We start from the raw sequence: 25,981 nt of genomic DNA on the forward strand, positions 1-25,981 counted from the left end.
AGCAATTATTGAAGGTCACCACTTCATCAAATGCATGTGCACTGCGAGCATCATTCTTAGTGGCTAACCACATTGCTAAAGCTAAGAAGTCCTTTACTACTGGTGAAGAGTTGACCTGCTTGCTGTTAAGGACATTTGTCGTGAACTTTTAGGAGAGACTGCAGTTCAAAAGGTGGCACATGTTCCTCTTTTAGCTAGCACTACAACTAGATGAATTGATAAATAACAGAGAATATTGAGGTACAATTGTTAAAGAGGATTAATGAGTCATCGTGGTATGTAGTCCAGGTTGATGAGCCTATCAGTGTTGACAATAAGGCACCAATGCTTGTTTTTATGCGATATATTTTTCAGGAGGATATACATGAGGATGTGATGTGTACTTTTGTTCCCAACCAACACCACAGCTGCAGAACTATTAAAGTCTTCGAATGATTACATATCAGGAAAACCAAATTGGCCATTTTGTGTCGGTATGTGCACAGACAAAGCAGCTGCCATGACTGGATGGCTTGCTGGTTTCACTACTCAAGTCAAAGAGAGTGCTTCTGAATATGAGTCTATGCACTGTGTCATCCATGGAGAAATGCTGGGTAGCTGAAAAATGTCACCTGAACTTAACAATGTTTTGCAGGATGTGATTAAAATTATCAGTCACATTAAAGTACATGCCCTTAACTCATGTCTGTTCTTGCAGCTCTGTGAGGAGATAGATGCGGAGTACACACGTCATCTCTTATACACAGAAGTGAGATAACTTTCTAAAGGTAGGTCACTGGCCAGAGATTTTGAGTTACAAGAGCCGCTCCAGAGAGCTCTTTTAGAAATAGTCACTACTGGCAGCACATTTCAGTGACACGGAATGGGTTGCAAAACTTGTTTACTTGTGTGACATATTAAAATTCAACCTGCTCCACAAACTCAATCTGTCCCTTCATGGGAAAATGGCAACTGTGTTCACTAATCAGCAGATAAAGTGGATGCATTCAAAACCAAACTAGATTTATGGGGGCAACCAGTGAACATTGGGAGTTTTGACATGTTTCAAATATTAGCAGAGATTTTGAAAGAGACTGAGCCAGGGCCTCCCTTCTCCCAGCTGGTGTATGATCATCTATGTCAGCTTTCAAAGGAGTTTGAGCATTACTTCCTGATATGGTCTGGCTGTGTCCCCACCCAAATCTCATCTTGATTTGTAGTTCTCGTAATACCCATGTGTCGTGGGAGAGACTGGTGGGAGGTAATTGACTCATGGGGGCAGTTACCCACCATGCTGTTCTCGTGACAGTAGTGACTTCTCACAAGATCTGATGGTTTTATAAGGGGCTTTTCCTCCTTTGCCTGGCACTTCTCTCTCCTGGTGCCATGGGAAGAAGGACGTGTTTGCTTCCCTTCCACCATGATTGTAGGTTTCCTGAGGCCTCCGCAGCCATGTGGAACTGTGGGTCAATTAAACCTCTTTCCTTTATAAATTACCCAGTCTTGGGTATTTCTTTGCAGCAGCATGAGAACAGACCAACATACTTCTCAACCACCAAAGATCCCCAAATTGGGAAGAAATGGCTCCGCAACCCACTTGTAAATAAACCAGGTGAATCAACTTTGTCCATGCTAGAAGAGGATCAACTTCTTGAGACTGCAAATGACTCTGGCCTTAAAAGTATGTGTGAAACAACTTCAAACCTCTATATGTTCTGGATTTAAGTCAAGGCAAAATATCCTGAGATTGCCTTGTGCACCAGAAAGCCTGCTTCCATTGCCAACATCCTATCTTTGTGAAGCAGGGTTTTCTGCAGTGACAGCAACCAAAATGATACGACAGAGTAGAATGGACATAAGCAACACACTTTGGGTGTCACTGTCTCCCATTACCCCGACATGGGACTGTCTAGTTGCAGGAAAAAAAAGCTCAGGGCTCCCACTGACTCTATGGTGAGTTGCATAGTTATTTCATTATATATTACTGTGTAATAATAACAGAAATAAAGTGCACAATGAATGCAATGCACTTGAATCATCCCGAAACCATCCTTCTCTCTGCCTCCCAATCTGTAAAAAAATTGTCCTCCATGATAAGTGCCTCTGGTGCCAAACGGGTTGGAGACCCCTGCCTTAAAGCTATTGAAACCAAAAATAATAATAATAATAATAATGATTTTTTAAAAGGACACTGCAGGAGGAAGGGGCTTCTCTTTCTGGTTCCATGTTTTCCGTTTGTTGCATTTTCATTTCAGCATCCTGTGTGAGGGATATCCAGTGGTACTCAACTCCATCAAGTGTCAGCAGTACCTGTATTGGGCAGCTTCCCATCAAGTTTCAGTAACCCAACCCCTACTCAGATTCTTAGTGAATCTGACCCTCACAGTCAATCCCCCTGCTTCACCCTACCAGCATCCTGGAGAGGTGTTTCCTGCCCATCACTTGTGGTGTGGTTCCCTGCTTTCCAGCATCACTCCGCCTTTAATTAGAAACAGTGTTCCCTCCTTGTCCAGCAACTGTGGATCAGCTATGACCCAGTAACTCAGCAAGTCTCTCCACCACTCAGGGGGCTATAGCCACACCTTCTCCAACAAGGTCTGAATCCCAGCCTTGAAGAGAGCCCCCTCCAAGTTTATACCTCCTTTGGGCACTCTCTCACAGCCCAGGGGATTCTTTAGAGTCATCTCTGTCCTTTTACAGATAATCCCCTTATAGTTAATTATATCAGGAGTCAGCAAACTTTTTCTCTGCCACAACTATTAGCCTCTGCCAGCTGTAGCACAAAAGCACAGACAATTATAAATGAATGGGGTCACTTGATTTGACCTGTGGTAGGCTAAATTTAGCCCATGGGATATGGTTTACCAACTGCTGCTGTATGTTAAACTTTCCCTGTTAAAATTACTGTGGGACATCTGTCTCGCCTGTTTAGGGGCAAATGCTGACTGAACTCTAACTGAGAGATGAATGCAACAAATATGTCAAGTAGGAAAAGGAACAGAAAGTATCCTTTGGAAATGCTAGTGACCGTATCAAAAGCAGTCTCAGTAAAATGGCTTAGGTGAGGATGATGCCAGGTTGTGGAGAAAACAGAGGGTGAAAAAGCAGAAGCACTGTGTATAAATCATTCTTTTAGGAAGTCTGGATATGTGAAGAAAGAAAGAGATTAGTAGCTGGAGAGGAATATTTATGTGTGGGAAATAAGCCTCAGATTGCAAAATAGTTGAGGTTCTGATGCCAGGCAGGTCCAATATACAAGAAATAAGATGGCAGACTTCAGACAAGCCCTATCTACCATTAGGATCCACGCAAGCAAGGCACTTATTGTTGAGAGTCCTGTGCAACCACCGGCTGAGAGTTTGCTACACTTCTTTCCTGCAAACACTGTGACATACTTTCCCCACCCTCTGCAGTTAATTCCCAGCTTTCAAGCCTCCTGTCTTAATAAGTTACACAAATAATGGCCTTCATCCTAAAACTGCTTTGCAGTACCAGATGGTTCAGCAAACTATGGCACAGCCAATTTTAAGGGTCAGGAAGAAGATAATGATTTCTTGCCTAAGAACTCAAAGACCATCCTTTGGCAAAAGTTTATTGAGCAGACCTTAAAATTAAAGGTATCGATAGGAAATGTTTTTTAAAACATCGATAAAGTAGAAACATACTGGATTTAACGATTGGAGCACATAGCTGGAAATCAGAACATCAGAGGTACCAACGCGAGAATCACCATTTCCTGAGCACCTCAGTATGAAAGGTACTTTGCATACAGTCAAGTATCTCTGCAAAGCTTGGCTTAACCTCAGGCCAACCTTACAAAGAGGATTTCTAACCTCCCCAAGGGCATATACTAGCTCTTGTTTATCTATTCCCAGGCTCCAGAATAGTGTCTTAGTGTTTGGCACATACAATGTTTACTTCTCAAATGAACAAAGTAGCCCCTTTTTTGCAAATGAAGAACTACTAAGACTTCCAGTAGTTAAGCAGCTAGAAAAGCCTGGACTCAAACCACGCCTTAAAGCAACCTTCTAGATAACTAGGAGACCCCACAACTGGAAACAGACATAAACCAAGACAGAAAAGAAAATTTGTTTGAGTTTGCTTTTCTGTAAAATTATAAGACTATGATATATTACTTGCTTACATTTATACAAAAGCATAATAATGTTCAACTTTATTTAAATAATAATAGCTATTGATTTATGGTTTTCTATGGACTAATTTCTGTACTAAGTGCTTTACGTACGCTCTCTCATTTAATCCTCATAACATTATTATTATCATCCCCATTTTATAGAAAAGAGAACTAAGGCTTAAAGAAGTAAAGTAGCTTAAGTGGCAGAGCCAGGATTCAAATCCAGATAAGAAGACTATTTCCAAAACTCAACTTTTAAATCAATACACTTGTTACATGTAAATGGCAGTGGCGAAAAGGCAAAAAAACAAAAACAAAAAAAAAAAACAGGTATACCAGTGAGTAAAGGTACTCTTCCCTAAAAGCAAAATAAACTGATAAGAACAAAGGGCTTGGGTGGGCACAGTGGCTCATGCCTGTAATCCCAGCACTTTGGGAGGCCGAGGAGGGTGGATCACTTGAGGTTAGGAGTTCAAGACCAGCCTGGCCAGCATGGTGAAACCCCATCTCTACTAAAACTACAAAAATTAGCTGGGTGTGGTGCTGAGCGCCTATAATCCCTGCTATTTGGGAGGCTGAGGCAGGAGAATTGTTTGAACCCAGAAGGTAGAGGTTGCAGTGAGCCAAGATTGCACCACTGTACTCCAGTCTGGGTGACATAGTGAGACTCTGTCTAAAAAAAAAAAAAAAGAATGAAGTACTTATTGTTGTAATTAAGGCTGTGAGTCCCCCCAAAAAAACAGAACACACATGAGCTAGCTTAAGTGAAACAGAAATTAATCGTTTTTAAAGAATACAATAATGATGGTAGTGGTGGTGGCAGTCATGGTAGAAGCAAAAATAAGCAATAATATTAATAACTCAACAATTAAATGGCCCGTTTCTGTGCCAGGCCCTGTTCTAAGCACTTTATTTGTATTAACTAATTTAACCCCAACAACAGCCCTGTAGAGTAAACATAGCTGTAACCAATATTACAGGCAAGGAAACAGCTTCCAAAAGTTAACTTGCCCAAACTCAAAAAAGTAGAAAGCTTTCTTCCACACAGACATCTCTATTCCACAACCAAAACCTAGCAGGCTCAGTTCCAGGCTGTATTTTTGCTCTGATTTCATCAGGAGTCCACCCTGTTCCAGCACCTCAGAGCAGGAGGCAGAATCAAATGGACCAGTGCCTGGAAGCAGAGAATTAAAGCTCATCCATTCATCCATGAGCACATTCATTCACAAGCACTTATTCATCCATTCACAGCACCTGTTTCATAGCAAACCCTGTCGGCAGAGTAGATTCTAAATGTTTATCAAGCCAGGCACTGTGGCTCATGCCTGCAATCACAACACTTTGACAGACCAAGGTGGGAGGATCACTCAAACCCAGGAGGTCAAGGCTCACAAGTAGTGTGAGCCAAGATCACACTACTGCACTCCAGCATGAGTGACAGAACAAGACTTCATCTCGAAAGAAAGAAAGAGAGAAAGAGAGGAAGGAAGGACGGAAGGAAGGACGGAAGGAAGGAAGGAAGGAAGGAAGGAAGGAAGGAAGGAAGGAAGGAAGGAAGGAAGGAAGGAAGGAAGGAAGGAAGGGAGAGAGGGAAGGGAAGGAAGATGTTTATCAGAATGAATTAAATGGATTCATGTAACCACAAATATTCCCATCTCCCAAATACTCCAAGCACCAGCATTATAGAAATTTCAGAGAAGTGTGCATATCTGATAAAGGCCTGATAAGCCTCTTAGGGTCATTAATAATTAGTGATGACAAGATACCAGAAACAAGATTTAAAAACTAAAAGAAAAACTCACAAAAATATTTGCATTATATGGGAACCAAAGGGTTAATCAGCTCTTTCAAAAACACAAGAAAAAGAACAGTCCAGTTGTAAAAGACTCAAAAGATATATAAACAGACAATTCACAGAAATCAAATGACCTTAACAAATGCTATTTGTTATTTCACTAAATAATTGCAAATTAAAATAATAAAATGATATTCTTGTCTATCTATTTTATACAGATAAAAAAACCTCTCCCTCACAGGGTCAGCAAAGTTATACCTTGTTGTAAGAGTATTAACTATAAAAATCTATATTAACATGTATATCTACTATGTACCCACAAAAATTAAAAATTAAAAAAAAAAAAAGCTACATTAGCTTTTCTGGAGAAAAACCTGGCAATACAAGTAAAAATAAATAATACAGGCCAGGCGCAGTGGCTCATGACTGTAATCACAGTATTTTGGGAGGCCAAGGGAGGAGGACTGCTTGAGCCCAAGAGTTCGAGATGAGCCTGGGCAACATAGTGGGACCTTGTCTCTAAAAAAAAATAAAACAAAATTAGCCAGGTGTGGTAGTGCACACCTGTAGTCCTAACTACTCGGGAGGCCGACGTGAGAGGATTTCTCAAGCCTGTGAGGTAGAAGCTGCAGTAAGCCAAGATCGCACCACTGCACTTCAGCCTGGGTGACACAGCGAGACCCTGTCTCAATCAATCAATCTGTAATACACATAGATGTTGACTCAGAAAATCTATTTCTATGACTTTTATCCTAGGAAAAGAAGATATTTATATAGATATATAGATATATTTTATGTATAGACATATGCATAAGAATTTCACTGTAGAAATTCTTCAGAAATTTTAATTCACTCATCCATTCATCCATGAGCACATTCATTCACTCCACCCGGGGCAACAGAGTGAATGAATTTTTTTATACTTGTAAAAGAGTAAGAAAAAAATATAAATCCACTGGATAAGAATACATTAAACGTATCTAATCACTGGGATACTATGTATCTGTTAAAAGAGACAAGGTTGAATCCTAAGTGCTGACCTGTAACACTACGTTGTTACCAAAAAAAAAAACACACTATACAACAGTATGAATGTATTGAAACTACTTCATATCAGATTCAACCCAGAGACATTACATGGATAGTGTATTCTATAATATACATGCTAATACAGTTTTTAATAATCTAATAAATCTAGATTATTTTTATATTATTTCCAAAATTTCTGAACCAAATTATCCCAATAGGACCCCCATCCAGCTCTAAAATTATTTAATTCTAATTTTTTTTTTTTTTTTTTTTTGAGACAGCATCTTACTCTGTCACCCAGGCTGGAGTGTAGCAGTGTGATCACAGCTCACTGCCGTCTCGACCTGCTGGGCTCGAGTAATCATTCCACCTCAGCCTCCTGAGTAGCAGGGACCAAAGGCGCATGCCACCATGCCTGGCTAATTTTTTTATTTTTTTGGTAGAGAAGGGGTCTTGCTATATCGCCCAAGATATTCTCAAATTCCTAGGCTCAAGCGATCCTCCTGCCTTGGCCTCCCAAAGTGTAGGATTACAGGCATGAGTCAATGCACCTGGCCTAATCCTATAAAACTTGTACACCATTGATCTTATACACAGTGTTAGTATTCTTTTTTTTTTTTTTTTTTCTGAGATAGAGTCTTGCTCTGTTGCCCAGGCTAGAGTGCAGTGGCGCACAAAGCTCCGCCTCCCGGGTTCACGCCATTCTCCTGCCTCAGCCTCCCAAGTAGCTGGGACTACAGGTGCCCGCCACCACACCCAGCTAATTTTTTCTTATTTTTAGTAGAGACTGGGTTTCATCATGTTAGCCAGGATGGTCTCGATCTCCTGACCTCATGATCCGCCCGCCTCAGCCTCCCAAAGTGCTGGGATTACAGGTGTGAGCCACCGCACCCCACCACACAGTGTTAGTATTGCAAGGCCACAGTGTGTCTCCCCTCTATGTTTCAGAACCTTTTATTGAAGCACAATATGAAATCCAAAAAAAGGTTCAGAATTTTTATATCTGTGTTGTAAATTTAAGCTTTTAACATTACACCCTTATCAATTATAATTCATGTTGAATTTATTTATGGAAATCACAAATTACAATGATCTCTTACCTCAATAATAATATAAGGACCACTATATTTAAAAAAAAAAAAACTAAGAAAGATAATATAACTTTTTGAACATTGAAAGAAAGAGACGAATAACTACACACTATGCCATATATGGTACACTTAACCCAAAAATGTTGAATATGAATCAAACTCTATTAGAGGGCACTTATAGACAGCAATGAAGCCCCTTGGCAGTGGGTGGGACTGAAATTTGGAGTCAGAATACCTGGAAACAATGACCACTCTTTTGGTTCCAGAATCCCAAACAAACCAAATAACCTGAAACTCAACTGCCTCCTTTGTAAAAACCTGATAAAGGAATTATATAATGCCTGTAAAAGGTGCCTGGCAGAGTGCCTGAGACAAAATAGGTTCTCATTTTCTTGTTTAATAGAAACAGCTGCATCACTGTTGCTTTTGTTAAGGTTAAGGACATCTCAACTTAACTAGTTTGTTCATCTGAATGTTTGTAACATTGTATACACAACCATTCTATACTTTATTTTTATACTATATATTAGAAAGGGGCTTCTTGTTTCCAAAACTCTATTTGTTGGCATAGTCTTTTCCACCATAAATATGCAAAAACATGTGTTATCTCTGAAATTCAGGGAGAAAGCATACTTACAAAGCACACCCCCAAAACTCTGAGTTGCTCTTCTCTGAGCTCAACGCTCTTTTTAGGCACATATGTCTGCCTCCTATCATTTCTTCATGAGGTTCAGGGCAAAGGGCCTAGTCAAGCAGATGATCTTTGGTTGCCCCTATACTTTCCCCAAACCACCTACAAATAAATGAAACAAGGGGTAAGACATACCTACAACTTTAAACATTTTTAAATAATGAAATATGAAAATTAGGTCCCTATGTACAGACTATGGCATAACACAGAACAGAGAAAATGCTCCTAGAATCATTCAAAAGCCCAAGTGACCTCACTACAATTCTTCACATCCAAGTGCCCAGCCAACATATTGTCACTGGTGACTTCCATCCATGCCTGGTCATCCCTGGGGCTTGCCAGAGAGTTCATGCTCCAGTGTGAACCGCAGCCCAAGTCTAGCCAAAAGTACTACGCCATGAGCATGTCTAAAAGTTGGTAACTAAGTCAGGTAATACAGTTAACATGTTACTTCTGAGTGTGGTGACCCAATTGTACTTCTAAGCCAGTCTAACACTCCTAAAGGAAATATTTTATAATATATATTAAATATTTATAATAAAATATTTATAAATATAATAAATATTTATAATAAATATTCTTCCCATACTCAGTGCTACAATTAAATAAATAAAAGTAAAATGTCTTTGGTTGTAGGAAAGAGCTATGGATAGAAATGTTTTCAATTATTTGTGATACTCCTTTCGCAGCAATCTCTAAGAACCCACAGGTAGTGATCCAGAGAACTGGGAGTTGTCTACATAAAAGGCAGATCTGGGAATACATCTATAAACCATTTCAAGAAAAAAAAAAGGTATTCTGAAAAAGCTAATCAAAATAAAATTGTCAAGAAACAGTTCAAGGAGACTCCGGTTATGCAATGGCAGACAAGATAAGCTGAGAGAACATAGGTACACTGCACACTTCACTCTTCTAACAAAACAGCCACCATAACCCATGAGTCATAGGCACAACCAAATTTATGTATGCCAATGTGAAACTGCCGAAGTTTTAACCTTATCTCTGTGCTGTCCAGTACAGTGGTCACTAGACACATGGCTACTGAGCTCTAGCACTAGCCAGGTCAAACTGACATATACTATACACGTAAAATACACACCAGATTTTGAAGACTTAAAATATTTTTTTTTAATGTATAGACAGGCATGGTGGCGAGCTACTCCGCAGGCTGAGACAGGAGAACCGCTTGAACCCCGGAGATGGAGGTTGCGGTGAGCCCAGACCGCACCACTACAGTCTAGCCTGGGCAACAGAGCCAGATTACGTCTCAAAAAAAAAAAAAAAAAAAAAAAAGTAAAAATCTCAATAAGTTTTATATTACTCCATTGAAAACATTTTTCTATATTGTGCTAAATAAACTTAAAATTAATTTCACCAGTTTCTTTTTACTTTTTTAATGTTGGTACTAAAAATTTAAATTCACCTGTGTGGCTCACACTGTATTTGTATTAGACAACACTAATCTGCATAAATAATAAAAATAAACAATAAATGCTGAGCACTTGCAGGGTGCCAGGCACTGTGCTAGATACTTTACATACTACTCAAATCAATGCTGCAATTAATGGCAGAGTTTTACTAGACGCCTACATAACAGATTGGCTCCATCAAACCAATAAAAGATGCAGCTGGGATTCAATGTCAGGTATTTTTACGAAATAATTCAATTAAGGGACAGCTAACAGCTAAGGCTGGGGCAATTTCCATGATGGCACGGGAAAAAGAGCTCACTAATACAATGTTCCCGAGAGTAGCAAGCTTTTCGTGACTACAAAACAGGTATTTAAAATAAAAATAAAAATTAAGTTCTCTAGCAGGACAGGGAAGCGAATGTCAGACGGTTCTCTGAAGGACCTACCGAATGAGTCCAATCTCCTGTCCCTTAAAGCTTCACAGATGCTAGCGATAGAGCAAGCTGCTCCCAAAGGAAGGACAATGCAGTCCAGATTCGCTGGATAACCTGGCCAGGACCTGACCGCGGACACCCCTGCCGAGGGAGGGAGGCCTCGGGATGACAGGCGCGCCGTCTCCCCTCACCTCTGCACACACTCCACCCATCCACGGCCCCACCCCAGATCCCGCGCCGCTCTAAGGTCCCCACCCCTGGGACGAGGGAAAGCGGGACTAAAACGTCTACAGTAAGACGGGGAAGTGGTCGAAAAAGGGCAAGGGGGAGGTGGGCGCAGGTACCTGAGACGGAGGATGACCCCAGCTCCTTAATGCCGGATCATCGCCTAGGCCCCACCCGGCTCCCGCGGCTACCAGTGACCCAGAAGGTGCAACTGACCAAACGCAGCTACTCAACCGACTCTGCTCTCCCCAGACTCGCAGCTATGGCAACTTGAACTAGCCGCCCAGCCACAGCAAGCGTACAGGACCCCGCTGCCGCCGCTTGGCCCTCTGGGAGTTGTAGTCCATCTCGGCCTCACCATCAAGGAGTTACCAAGGGAGAGGGTCCCGAAAAGGAACTACAAATCCCAGGATGACATATAGCTGGCCTTCGGGTAACTTTCCCGGAAAAGAAGCCTGATCCCTCGGCCGCGCCCTCTTGCCCTGCTCTATTTTTTTTTTTTTTTAAGGACGAGCCTCCTTTGTAGGAGGCAAACTCCAGATAGAAAGTGAATAAAAATGCTTCCTTAACCTTGACTGTAATTTTACTCCCTGGGGAACAAAAGGAGTCCCCAAGGACTACGGTAAGATGGGGAAGTGGTAGAAAAAGGGCAAGGGAGCGGTGGGAGGACAGGGAAGGACAGTTTCTAGCACTGAAATGTAAAAATCCCCTTAATACAGCGTCCAGTATATTGTTCCAAAGAGTCACAAATTCTTAGAACCAGACGGGAACAGAGAAGATTATGTAGTCCAACCTGTTTGGCCTGGAAAGAGTAAGGGACTTGCCTAAGATCCTATGGCTCATTCACCGCACACCGAAAGTAGATGTGAGGCTGTCAGCTCATTACTGCTGCTACTTCAGTGTAGGTGTCATCTCCTCACTCTAGAACATAAAAGAAATGTTTTCCACTCAGGGGAGTTGGTTTCAGTCACGAAGAGAATGAAAACCTCATTTAAAAAAACTGAACTTTGGAAAAGCTAAGAAGTAACAAATTAGTCATGTGAATTACCCTTCTTCTCCGCCAAAAAGACCACCTCCCCTTCCTTCTTTGAGGCTAAACTCAAGTATTACCTGATCTGTGAAAGCTTTCCTGGCTACGTGAAGAAGAGCTAGATAATGTTTAATAACAAGGGTTCCTTAATCTAATAATTCTGTGTCTATAATCCATTTCCCAGTTGGTCTCCTTTATTAGCCCTTCAAAGGGACCTAACCTTTTTTTAAATTTTCATCTTCTCACCCTTTCCTCACTTGCCCTTCTCCGTTCATATCCCTCTCTCTCGCTCTTTTTCTCTCTCCACCTTTCTCTCCTTCCGTCCCTCCTCACCCCTCCCTCGCAACAGGCAGAGTCATATATAATTAGCACATAAATTTGATATAGTCGAATTATTCGAATATTTTTTTCTAGCCAACACTGAGACATAAAACGATCTCATATTGGTTTGAACATAAAATAATTCTTCTAAAGACCTCCTATGCATTTGCAATTTCAAGCCGCTTAGTTGAAATTGTTCCTCAAGAATACACTCCACCGGACAGAGTTTAAGATAATTCAGAAAAGCCATAAAATTGCCCCATACGCATGCAGAGGCATAATAATAACTGTTTATTTGTTAACATTTTAACTTTTAAAACACAATTCTATTCATTCATATAATTCAGCAAATGTATGCTGGATATTTCCAGGATCCAGACATTGTTTTAGACACTGAAGGTGCAGTGAAAATAAATAAACAACACAGACCTTGCTTTCAAGTTGCTCAGAGCCATGTGAGAGAAAAAGACTAATAAATGACTACAAATCTCTGTGTACTCATACATACAAATCTCTGTGTACTTTCAGAATACTGCATAGGTTTCTATGGAAAGACATAAAAGAGAAAACTTTCTGAAGAAGTGACAATCAGTTTAACTGCAGGAGAAATGTCTACCAAAAGAGCTAATGTAATCCTGAACTACATTAATAAAAACTGATTGTCCACAGCTTTTCCTCCCTGGTTCAACTATATTCAGAGAATTGGATTCTATTACAGAGGCTTCATTTTTCAAAGTGATATTAACCAAATAAACATCACAGGACACAACTGGCACCAAAGGGTTAAAAATCAGATTTTTTTTTTTTTTTCATTTTGATCAAGAAATGCTTAAATATGTTATTAAATTCATAGCGGCTGTTTGTCAGCTATGGTGTGCTCTCAGTCAACAGATGTGGCATCCCAAAAAAATGTAGTGAAGTCAGGGCGGGGGCGCTGACTCAAACCTGTAATCCCAGCACTTTGGGATGCCAAGGTGGGCGGATCACGTGAGGTCAGAAGTTCGAGACTAGCTTAGCCAGCATGGCGAAACTTCGCCTCTACTAAAAATACAAAAATTAACCGGGTTTGGTGGTGGGCGCCTGTAATCCCAGCTACTTGGGAGGCTGAAGCAGGAGAATCATTTGAACCCAGGAGGCGGAGGTTGCAATGAGCCGAGATCATGCCACTGCACTCCAGCCTTAGTGACAGAGCAAGATTCCATCTCAAAAAAAAAAAAAAAGTAGTTAAGTCGCATCACTGAATCTTCATTATTTACGTCTTAACAAAATAGACAAAATGAGTTAAAGCCAACAAAAAAGATTTTACCTGAAATTGTCTCATAACTCTCAAAGATATGTATTACTTTTAATTAATATGGCCAACACACATTATGCAAACACAATAACCTACTCAAGCAGAATCATCTGAGCTTAAATTTGGAAAAACCCACAGAGTATTGATATGGTCTGGCTGTGTGTCCCCACCCAAATTTCATCTTGAATTGTAATCCCCACATGTTGGGGGAGGAATCTTGTGAGGGATGATTAGATCATGGGGCAGTTCCCCCATGCTGTTCTCATGATAGTGAGTGAGTTCTCAGAAGATCTGATGGTTTTACAAGAGGCTTTTGCCCACTTCTCTCTCCTGCCATCACGTGAAGAAGAATGTGTTTGCTACCCCTTCTGCCATGATTGTAAGTTTCCTGAGGCTTCCCCAGCCGTGCAGAACTGTGAGTCAATTACACCCCTTTCCCTTTTAAATTACCCAGTCACAGGTAGTTCTTCATAGCAGGGTGAAAACAAACTAATACAAGTATCATTTGCAGTACCCTTCTTTTGCAAACAATGTATTATAGGTAGGGGCACATGGAGGTTACATTATGTATTAGTTTACTAGGGATTTGATTAAATACCACAGAATGGGTGACTTAAACAACAAAAATTTGTTTCTCACGGTTCTGAAGGCTGCAAGTCCGAGATCAAGGTGTTAGTTAGCAAGTTCAGGTTCTCCTAAGGTCTCTGTCTTTGGCTTGCAGAGATCCTTGTTTTCTCTGTATCCTCAAATAAGCTTTTCCCTGTATGAGCACATACATGGTTTCTCTCTCTCTCTTCTTCTTTTTTTTTTTTTTTTTTTTTTTTTTTGAGACGTAGTCTCACTCTGTCGCCCAGGATGCAGTGCAGTGGCCGGATCTCAGCTCACTGCAAGCTCCGCCTCCCGGGTTTACGCCATTCTCCTGCCTCAGCCTCCTGAGTAGCTGGGACTACAGGCGTCCGGCACCTCGCCCGGCTAGTTTTGTTTTTTGTTTTTGTTTTTTTTTGTATTTTTTAGTAGAGACGGGGTTCACCAGGTTAGCTAGGATGGTCTCGATCTCCTGAGCTCATGATCCTCCCGTCTTGGCCTCCCAAAGTGCTGGGATTACAGGTTTGAGCCACCGCGCCCGGCCCATTTCTCTCTCTTCTTATAACGACACCCGTTATATTGAATTAGAACTTCATACTATAGCCTAATTTAACCTTAACTACCTCCTTAAAGGCCCCATTTTCAAAAACAGTAACATTGGGGGTTAAGGTTTCAACATGTTTTCCCCAAAATTGTACCTATTCAGGATTAGTGTCATCATGATCTTCTCATTACATAATACCTGGATTGAGGTAGATGAGGGAGATATTTTTGATATGCCTCACCCACATCACCCCTTAACTGGAAATTATTCTACCCACAGTGTTGGGCCCCCATGGCCTTGTTTATATTATACAAAGCCCCTACCTGTCTCACCGTGGCTGATTAGACAAAGAGTAGACAGACACTTGAGACCATTTGGGCCAATCGGGCTCTTTATCCTTTGAGAATTGAAAATGGGGACTCAAGCTCCCAATTTGTTGCTAGAATAGTCTTGATGTACAGGTAAGAGCTGAGGCTGCCACAGAGAGGTGACCATCTTCACCTGTGTTCAAGAAGCAGCTGATAATGCTCACCTGCAGAGACAGAGAGAAATGAGTAAAGCAGTGAGAGGAAATAAACTACACAACCACAAGGAAATAAGCCCAAGAGAATACAGCCCCGGTTCCTGACAACTTCTAAGTTCCTGGATTCAAGCCTTGTTATTCCCACTTGTATTTCCTGTACTTGTTTTTCCACAATACACTAGAGGCAACTGGAGGTGGTTAAATGCACAGATTCTGGACCCAAACCACTTGGATCCAAGTCCATTATAGTACCTATCAGCAATGTTACTTCAAACAAGTTACTTAATCACTCTGTGTCTTCATTTCTTCCTCTTCTAAATGTGGACAATAAAAACAGTACTGCAGTACTGCGTCTGAAGTTGTTTGGGGGATAAAATAAATTAATGTGTGTAAAGCACTAAGCCTAGTGTCTAATTCATGGTAAGCATTACTGAATGTAAGCTGACCTTATATGTAAGCTGTCAAATACTATGACATCCTAAAAATGTTAGTTCCATGAATATTGGTACTCTATTATTTTGTTCTAGACACTTAGAACAAAGAATATATTAATACCTTGTTGCCTCATGATGATTTCCCTTTTGAAGCCTAAGATTAGTTCTGTTGATTGAAATCTAAAGAGCCTTGACTAAGGTTACATTAATGAGATCACCAGCCTGTAAGATCCAAGATGCTAATTCTAGATATAGTTTCTTAAGCAGTTTCATCAGAAACACTTTTGAACCATACGGAACATTAAATGCCTAGATGAACTAGTCAATAAAAAGGTTCTGGAATGGGGCTAGTCTAAAAGCATTGATCTGAGCATCCTAACCCAACTCATCTAGAATGAATAAATGTAGAGAAGGGAAGACACCTCTTATGTAAGAAGCTGTGGGTGGCAGACAGAGGTAGTGCTGTTTTAAGGAGAAGGGACAGAAGTTGTATTTCACCAATAACTTCCAAATTTATACAACTATGAAACCACAACAGCTGATATGATTTGGTTCCGTTTCCCCACCCAAATATCACGTGGAATTGCAATCCCTAATGTTGGGGGTGGTACCTGGTGGAGTGATTGGTTCACAGCAGTGGATTTCCCCCTTGCTGTTCTCATAATAATGAGTGAGTTATCACAAGAACTGTTGTTTGAAAGTGTGTAGCACTTCCCCACTTCACTCTCCCTTTCTCCCACTCTACCATGTGAAAAAGGTGCTTGCTTCCTCTTCACCCTTCCAAGCACCATGATTGGAAGTTTCCAGAGGCCTCCTAACCATGCTTTGTGTACAGCCTATGGAACTGTGAGTCAATTAAACCTCTTTTCTTCATAAATTACATAGTCTTGGGTGGTTCTTTATAGCAGTATGAGAATGGACTAATACAACAGCACACTAACTATGTCCATGTGACAGAAAACTATATTGGAAATACCAAAAGTTTCCTCAAATGTTTATTTTTTTTCACCGTGGCTCTCCCCTTATCTTCATTTCTGTCAGCTACACTGTTCTGCACTCATGGCCTTAGAGATGGGATGTGACCACAGAAAGCAGAAAGGAAGAGGAATTGAGGAAGATAAAGAAGAAGAAAATGCTTCATTTTCTTCCTGGCTTTTGGGTATTAAACACAAACATTGTCAGATAGGACAGGCTGTGTAATTTGTTGTAGGACCCTGTGAAAAATGAATATGTTAAGCCCTTTTGCAAAACTGATTAAAATGTCAAAATGGCAACAACACAGCATTAAACTAAGCACTGGGCCTTTCTGAATACAGGGCCCTGAGTCATTGCATAGGTTACAAACCCATGAAGGCAACCCTGCTGTCACAAAGGAGTCATGCTATAAACAAATGATTTGGAAGGAAATACCATGGACAAAAGAAAAGAGATTCCCCCCAAAAGAAAAGAGACTCCTGACTGGGAATGTGATAACACAGAAGAAGGGGGTCCTGGAAAGGGAGGAATAGGAGGTTGGGGAGGCAGACCTGCAAGTGTAGGGAGAAAGCCTATGTTGACAGAGTGCCCAGCCTCCACTCAAGCAAGCACTATTTATAGCTTGAACCTACCTGTTTTGCCCATAGGCATCAGAGGAGGATGTTACTTCAAAAGCAACCTGCATTGTTCTTGGTGACTGTCCAGCACAAGTGATGACCACCTACATCATTGGATTTTGCTTTGTTCCCTCTAGCCAACACAGATGGTCAAGCTCCCTTGTAGTATCACTGCACAGTTATAAGTCATAAGACAGAAGACACCAAGTATGATGTTATAGGTAAGTAAAAGGGAAATCCCCCAAATCTTGATTAGGTGGGACTAAATGGAACTACTCAAAATTCTCTCTCAATCAAGTCAGTGGTGAAATTCACTCTCTTTACATAGGCAGAAAACAATCATAAATGGTTGTTGACTCTTTCTATGTCAAGTTTGCAAGTTACTTTCAAGTCTAAGAAGAGTCAAGATAAAAAACAAGCTATTTCAAGGATAATATTGCCTACTACTCAAATAATCATCTTTAGCTTCATTGTGCTGAAGCTCTATTGATCCCATGAAGTTCTTTTCAGCCACACACTTACTAATTATAGGTAATTATCACTGCCAAGAGCATCACAGATATAAAACACAGCAATTTATATGCATTTAGGCCAAAGTGAGCCACTAGTAATGTACTAAACCAAAATTGCAAAACATTTCTGTAGTTAAGCAATATAGCTAATCAATAAAGAGGTTCTGGAATGAGACTAATGGAATGCTCCACTTTAATGGGTACTGTTTGAAAAAAGATAAAACACACAGAGGCATAAATTGCCTAACACCACTTTCTAATATTTGAACCATGCTAATAATTCCTCTATGAGAAGGAAAAAGTAGTGTTCTATAGCCATTCTCATTCATTATATTTGAAAGGATTTTGTGTGTGTGTTTAAGGGACCTGAGTGCACTTTTCTCTTTAACCTGATCACAAAGATTGATCATCATCTTATCTCATGTGTTTATTTGCCCCATTTTAAAGGTTATGCTAAAGAAAGAAAATTGTCTTATTAATTGTCATAGCAATTTGCTGAGCAATTTGTTGAGCAGACTATTAGAACATGGTTAGCCCTAAGGCATGTTCCAATTTGCTGAACTGAAACTGTAGGCATAAGAGTTTTTGCCTACATTATAATTGCCACTAAGCCAATTTCATGCTGTCTAAATCTTGATGTAAAATATTATGGGTTTCAGCATACCACTTTTGTTCCCAGCAAAGGTAGAGTAACAGAGACCAGATTTACCCTCCCACCAGAATTATACCAAAAAAACAGGCGAGATATATGAAGCAATGCTTTTCAAGGCAGTGGTTATCATACCAAGAAGGACCATGATCCCTGAAAGACAGGAAACAAATAAAACAAGCCTTATGATTGCCACAACTTACTACCTTGAGAGAGTTTCCAGGTCATGGTGCAAGGTGAGGGAACCCAGGTAGAGCCCAGTGGATTCTTTATATTGGGGAGACAAAGCTGAGAGTTTGGGAAGATGCAGGTAGGTAGAGTTTGCAGGACAAACTACAGGATGTAGAGAGCTATGTAGAGAGAAAACTATAGAGGGTCTCCATGGAAGATTTAGCAGAGTGCTAATCATTACACACACGTGAAAAAAATGAGGCTGGAGAAAAAAGCAACTAGCAAGATTGGAGGTAAAATTGTCTGTTGCTCACAGGGGACCAGGAATAGTGACTCTTCCCACCAGCCAGATTTGAAATACCTCATAATTCATAGAACACTGGGTACAGTAATCAGAAGGGTCTTGCCTAGGGAATGAGAATAATTAGCCCTAGATTATATGCTGTGCTAGTCCCGCCTAATAAAGCTCAAAACCAAGGTCCACAAATCCCACATTCTTTCAAAGTAATTTACATCTGACAACAAATCTCAAGAATATTTACATGAATGCAAAAATTCCAGTGCCCAAAATAGGTAATATTTACAATATCTGCCATCCAAACAAAAATCAAGCATGTAAAGAAACGGAAAAATGCAACCCATTTTCAGGAGAAAAATCAACCAATCTAACTGACCCAGAATTGACATATATATATATATGTGTGTGTGTGTGTGTGTGTGTATTCAAATTATCGAACAAGGACATGGTTGTACATTGAGTTTTGTACCCCAGAAAGAGATCTTGAAATTCTAATGCCCAGTATGTGTGAATGTGACCTTATTTGGGAATAACGTCTTTAACAATATTTAAGTTGGGGTTATAATGGATTAGCATGGACCCAAATACAATGACTGATGTCCTTACAGGAAGAGGGAAATTTGGACACAGAGACACACAAAGAGAATGCCTGATGATGACAGAGGAGAGATTGCAGTGATATAATCCAAAGGATGTCAAGGATTCCCAGCAACCACTAGAAGCTAGAAACAGTCAAGGAAACATCCACCCACAAAACTCTCAGAGGAATTATGCCACACCAATACCTTAACTTTAGACTTCTAGCCTCTAGAACTATGAACAAATTAATTTATCTTGTTTTAAGCCATCAAGTTTGTGGTACTTTGTTACAGCAGTCCTAGGAAATTAAAATAGATATCAAGGCAATTATTGTGTTTCAGATAGTCAAAAAGCATTATACAAAGAGATGTGGAAAATATGAAAAAAAGCCCCAAATTGAACTTCTGGAGATGGAAATCCATTTTATGAAATAAAAAATACATGGGATGGGATTAGTGGCAAAGTAAATATTATGGGAGTACAAAAAAGAATACTGAATTTGAAGATATAGCAAAAGAAACTATTCATAATCAAAGACAAAAAGAAAAATAATTGTTTACTGAGAAAAGCATCAATATTCTCTTTGTGAGACAATTTCAGTTAGCCTAATAAGTGCAATAATTGGAATTCTCAAAGGAGAGGAAAGTGATAAGGCGAAAAAGACATATATGCAGAAATGGAGAAACAATGGCTAAAATTTTTCCAAGTTTGACGAAAACCATAAACACACAAATCCAAGAATCTCAAAATACCCCAAGCACAGGAAACTTAAAGAAAAGTACATCAAGGTACATTACAGTCAAATTGCTCTCAACCAGTGACAAAATCTGAAAAGCAGCCTAAGTAAGAAAAAAAAAAAAAGGCAGATTATAAAGGAGCAAAGAAAACTTTGACATGAGATTTGTCCTTATAAACAATGCAAGCAACAAGAAAATGAAGCAATGTTTTTAAAGTAATGAAAGTTAAAAATAATGTCAATCTATGATTCTATACCCAGCAATGACATCCTTTTTAAAAAAGAAGACAAAATTAATACTTTTTCGGACACAGAAAAGCTGAAATAATTTATAACCAGCAGATATGTATGACAAAAAAATTAATGAATATCATTCAAGCAAAAGGAAAGTGACAGCAGTGGAAAATGGATCAATACTGAGGAATGAGAAAGACCAGAAGAGGTAACGGTCTTATTATTTGAATCCCTTTAAAAGATAATAACACTGTATTATGGGATTTATAACTTATATGTGAGTACAATGTATGGCAACAGAAGCATGAAAGTTAGGCAGGAGAGGAGAAATGGAGTATAAAAAAGCATTCAACAAGTATAGTGCTGAAGGGTTCTTTTAAACCATGTATAAATTGGCATAATATCAACTGAATGTAGACTATGATAATTTAAATATAGATGCTATAAACCTTAAAGCAATGAGTATAATAACCAGAGTTATAGCTAAGATTTAGCAAAGAAGATAAAATGGAATCATAAAAATTCTTTAATTAATCCAAGCATATGTTTAAAATAAAAGGAGAATTGGATCAAATAACAATGGGGAAAATAGGAAACTAATAGCATTTATCCACTTGAACCTAATGTGAATAATGACATTAAATGTAAGTGATCTATACAATCCAAATGAAAGGCAGAGATGGTGAGACTGAAAGCAAGACTCAACTCTATGCTGTTTATAAGAACTGCACATTAAATATAAAAACTCAAAGAGGTTAAAGTATGAAAAAAGCATACCATGATAACGCTGATCAGAAGAAAGCTGGATTGGCTCTACCAATAACAGAAAAGTAGATTGAAGAGCAAAGGATGTCACAAGGTATAAAGAAGGCCATTTAATAACAATGAAGGGAACAAGAAAATAATAGTCCTAAACACATATTTACCTAATAATAGAACTTCAAAATACATGAACTTCAAATTACATGAAGAAAAACCTTACAGAAATGCAATGAGGGGAAAAAAAAAAAACAAATCCCCAATTGTAGTAAAAAATTTCAGTACCCATATCTCAACAATTGATAAAACAAGTAGACTTTAAAATTAGCAAAAATACAAAAGGCTTAAACAATACTATCATCAACTTAACCTAATGACGTTTGTAGAACACACAACTCCACAAAAGCTGATCACACATTTTTTCAAGTACACACTGAATATTTTACCAAGATTGACCATATTCTGAATCATAAAATGAGTCTCACTAAATTTAAAAGTGTTCAAGTAATACAAACTATTTTCCCTGTGTATAATAGACTTAATTTAGAAATTAATAACAGAATATCTGAGAATTCATCAAATATTTGGAAACTAAATAACATGCTTCTAAGGAATCTAGGAAGAAATCTAAAAGAAAAATTAAAAAGTATTTTAAACTGAGTAAAAATGAAATTACAAGATATCAAAGCCCGTGGTATGTCTCTAAAGTAGTACAGCAAAAGTCTATAGCACTACACACACACACAATATTATACAAGAAAAATGGCCTCAAATCAGTGACCTCAGTCTTAAGAAACCTCACCTTAAGAAGTAAAGAAAAGAAGAGCAAATTAAACCCCAAGTAAGGCCGGGCGCGGTGGCTCAAGCCTGTAATCCCAGCACTTTGGGAGGCCGAGACGGGCGGATCACGAGGTCAGGAGATCAAGACCATCCTGGCTAACATGGTGAAACCCCGTCTCTACTAAAAATACAAAAAACTAGCCGGGTGACCTGGCGGGCGCCTGTAGTCCCAGCTACTCGGGAGGCTGAGGCGGGAGAATGGCGCAAACCCGGGAGGCGGAGCTTGCAGTGAGCTGAGATCCGGCCACTGCACTCCAGCCTGGGCGACAGAGCGAGACTCCGTCTCAAAAAAAAAAAAAAAAAAAAAAAAAAAAAAAAAACCCAAGTAAGCAGAGTAATAACATAATAAAGATCAGAGCATATATCAGTGAAATAGAACATGAAAAAATAATAGAGAATCTAGGAAACAAAAATTTGCTTCTTTGAGAATATGAATCAAATTGATAAACCTCTGCACAAAGTACTTAGGAGGAAAAAGAAGATACAAATTATCAATATCAAGTATGACAGAGTTGACATTAGAATAGATTATATAAATATAAGAGGATAAGAGAATATTATGAACAAACTTATGCCAATAAATTCAACAATTTAGATGAAATAGACAAATTCATTATATGACACAAACTGCCCAGGATACCTCAAGAAGAATTATACGACTTGAATAGCCCTAAATCTATGTTTAGAAATTGAATTTATAGTTAAAAACCTTCCAGTAAGGAAAATGCAAGGTTCCAACAGCTTCACTGGTGAATTCTACCAAACAAGAAAGGAATAATATGAATAATATCAGTTCTACACAAACTCCTATATAAATTTAAAGAGGAAGGAATATTTCTCAACTTATTCTGTGATGGAAGAATTAATTGCACTCATATCAAAATTTGACAAAGAAGTTACAGAAAAGAAAATAAGAGACTACTGTCCCTCATGAACCTCTGTGTAAAACTTTTAAACAGAATTTTAGCAAATCCAGTGAAAGAGTATATTGAAAAGATGATACGGCCAGGCATGGTGGCTCACACCTGTAGTCCCAGCACTTTGGGAGGCCGAGGCGGGCGGATCACGAGGTCAGGAGTTCGAGACCACCCTGGCCAATATGGTGAAACCCTGTCTCTACTAAAGATTCAAAAAATTAGCCGGGAGTGGTGGCGGGCGCCTGTAATCCCAGCTACTCAGGAGGCTGAGGCAGGAGAACCGCTTGAATCAGGGAGGCGGAGGCGGCAGTTAAGCCAAATTCGTGCCATTGCACTCCAGCATGGGCGACAGGGCGAGGCTCGTCTAAAAAAAAAAAAAGATAAATAGATCATGATCAAGTGAGATGTATCCCTGTAATGCAAGGTGGGTTTAACATTCAAAAATCAATCACTATGATTCACCACATTAACAAACTACCATGGAACCATCACCACAAGCAAGATTTAAAATAGTTTTATTACCCATAAAATTATTTGGTGTTCATTTGTAGTCAGCCGTATCCCAGGCCTTTGCAACCACTGATCTTTTTCCTGTTCCCATAGTTTTGCCTTTTTGAGAATGTTATATAAATGAATCATTAATAGGAATAATTACATATAAATACATAATATTTTGAGTTTGGCTTCTTTCACTTAACATTATGCATATAAGATTTATTCCATAACAATACCATGGTGATTAAAAAAAAAAAAAAAGGCTGGGTGCGGTGGCTCAAGCCTGTAATCCCAGCACTTTGGGAGGCCGAGGCGGGCGGATCACGAGGTCGGGAAATCGAGACCATCCTGGCTAACAAAGTGAAACCCCATGTCTACTAAAATTATGAAAAAATTAGCCGGGCGTGGTGACGTATACCTGTAATCCCAGCTACTCAGGAGGCTGAGGCAGGAGAATCCCTTGAACTCGGGAAGCGGAGGGTGCAGTGAACAGAGATCAGGCCACTGCACTCCAGCCTGGGGGACAGAGCAAGACTCCGTCTCAAAAAAAAAAAAAAAGAAAAGAAAAGAAAAGAAAGAGAGAGAGAAAAAAAGATTTGTGCATGTTGTCTCAGCAGTTCATTCATTTTTATTGCAGAATAGTCTTCCAATGTGGAGGTATCAGAGTTTCTTTATCCATTATTTAGTCGTGAGACATTTGGTTCGTTTAGTGGTTACGAATAAACCTTCTGTAAAATTTGGAATACACATATTTTAAGTGTACAGTTTAATGAATTTTGATAAATGTATACATCCACTTAACCTCCGGTCTAATTAAGATATGGAAACCCTGTGTGTTCCCTTCTGTCTTTTTCGATTCAATCTTTCTTAACCTTTATTCTGATACAGTTCAATGAATTTTGATAAATGTATACATCCACTTAACCTCCAGCCTAATTAAGATATGGAAACCCTGTGTGTTCCCTTCTGTCTTTTTCTAGTCAATCTTTCTTGACTTTTTTTTTATTCTGATTTCCATAACCACAGCTTTTTCCTTCCTGTCCTAACCAAGTTCATGTAAAAGGAATTATGCAGTATAGAAGGAAGTGACATTCCTTTTATCCCAAGAGGAATAAGTGATTGAAGACGTTTAAGAAGGAAATAGGCACAATCTGATTTATGTTTGTAATGATCTTTTTGGCTGCTGTGCGAAGAACAGTGAGTATGCCACGTAAGTATTATTTTTCTTCCCATCCTCCAGGGGGGATACGGCTCAATAAAATTCCCAGGTCGACCAGAATTTCCGTACTGGACCCATTCAGGGAACCTGGAACTATTTCTGCCATCCCCGATTCTTCCCAGCAGATGGCCCCAAAGTCCAGTTACTGAACTGCCTCGCGAAGCCGCGGGCTGCAATGTGAGGCGGCCACTGCCGGTCGACTGCATCATGAGAGTGGCAGCTGGAGTTGGGTAGCAGCGAGAATCCTCCAGGGGTGCAGGGCGACGGCTTCGGCCGCACTGCGGGCTGGCCAGGGCTGCCTGCCCGTCTCTGACTCTCAGCAGAGGTGTCTCTGGCCAGGAGAAGCTGAAGTTCGGCAGGACATTGGTCCGCCCGGGGACAGTTCACTCCGCGGGGACTTTCTCTGGATAAGGAGTGCGTGCGAGTGGGTCCGAGGCAGACAGGGTGTCTAGAAGGCTACTCGCGAGGGAAGGTGGCTCCTTGGATTTAAAGACGAGGAAAGGAGGGGGAATCTAAACTAGGCTTTGGAGAGAACTAATGGGAGGGGGACGGGAGTGGTGGGGGGCGGGCTGGAAAACAGAGGGAACAGCCAGGACTGGTGTTGTGTATCAGGGAACAGACGGAGCGGACTGCGTGGGTCCAGCCAAGGAAAGTGAAGCAAGCAGGCTTGTTTGGGTCGAGGTTGCCTAGGGAAGCGGAGCACTTAAGTGCCTCTTTCCGCCCTTCTCCAGCCTCCTCTACAGTGGTGAGGTCACAGCCCCTTGGAGCCCTCCCTCTTCCCACCTCTCGCTCCCGGGTCTTCTTTGGCCTGGGTTAACCCGAGGTGCAGAGAGCTGAGAATGAGGCGATTTTGGAGGATGGAGATATAACCCCGGGTCCGGTGGAAAATGAGGCCGGCGGACTTGCTGCAACTGGTGCTGCTGCTCGCCCTGCCCAGACACCTGGGCGGAAAGGGGTGTTCGTCTCCACCCTGCGAATGTCATCAGGAGGAGGACTTCAGAGTCACCTGCAAGGATATTCAACGCATCCCCAGCTTACCGCCCAGTACGCAGACTCTGTGAGTACCCGGGAGAGATCAGGGTCGGACCCAGAGACCAAGGGCACCTGGAAAGGTGGCCCGAAGTGCACAAAAGCAGCTCAAGAACAGCCCGAAGTAGTGTGTGTGTGTGTGTAGATGTGTGTGTGTGTGTGCTAAAAACTTAATCGCCCACACTTGGGAAGGTATCATTGTTGACATCCTCATTCCTAACACAGGAAAAGGTTACAAAACTTTGATGTACAATGACAGTGAGAGCTGTTCTTTCCAACATGCTGCTATTCTGCACTTTGCCTAACCCTGGTTGAATCTGTCTCCTTTGAATTAATAAGGATAATGGCATTTCAGGAACTGATCTTTTTGATCTTATCTTGGGTAATAAAAATTGCAAAAATATGTATTTCTCCTTTTTGTTTCTCTAG

At 40.2% G+C, this 25,981-nt stretch overlaps 2 protein-coding genes across 3 annotated transcripts in view; one reads left to right on the forward strand and one right to left on the reverse strand.

Moving 5' to 3' along the window:
• CEP128 (centrosomal protein 128) overlaps positions 1-11,212 on the reverse strand; it is a 460,860-nt gene extending 449,648 nt beyond the window's left edge. For both annotated transcript variants that reach the window (XM_030931469.1, XM_030931470.1), the window contains exons 1-2: positions 10,911-11,212; positions 8,667-8,822 (exon numbers count right to left, since the gene is read on the reverse strand). The gene's annotated coding sequence lies outside the window, so the exon portion shown is untranslated. The remainder of the gene's footprint in view (positions 1-8,666; positions 8,823-10,910) is intronic.
• A 13,663-nt stretch (positions 11,213-24,875) lies between these two features.
• TSHR (thyroid stimulating hormone receptor) overlaps positions 24,876-25,981 on the forward strand; it is a 184,633-nt gene continuing 183,527 nt past the window's right edge. The window contains exons 1-2 of the mRNA XM_010364471.2: positions 24,876-24,937; positions 25,255-25,580. Coding sequence (XP_010362773.2) covers positions 25,411-25,580 — 170 coding nt within the window. The 5' untranslated portion in view covers positions 24,876-24,937; positions 25,255-25,410. The remainder of the gene's footprint in view (positions 24,938-25,254; positions 25,581-25,981) is intronic.

The sequence above is a fragment of the Rhinopithecus roxellana genome, chromosome 5, assembly GCF_007565055.1.
Source record: "Rhinopithecus roxellana isolate Shanxi Qingling chromosome 5, ASM756505v1, whole genome shotgun sequence".
NCBI lineage: Eukaryota > Metazoa > Chordata > Mammalia > Primates > Cercopithecidae > Rhinopithecus > Rhinopithecus roxellana.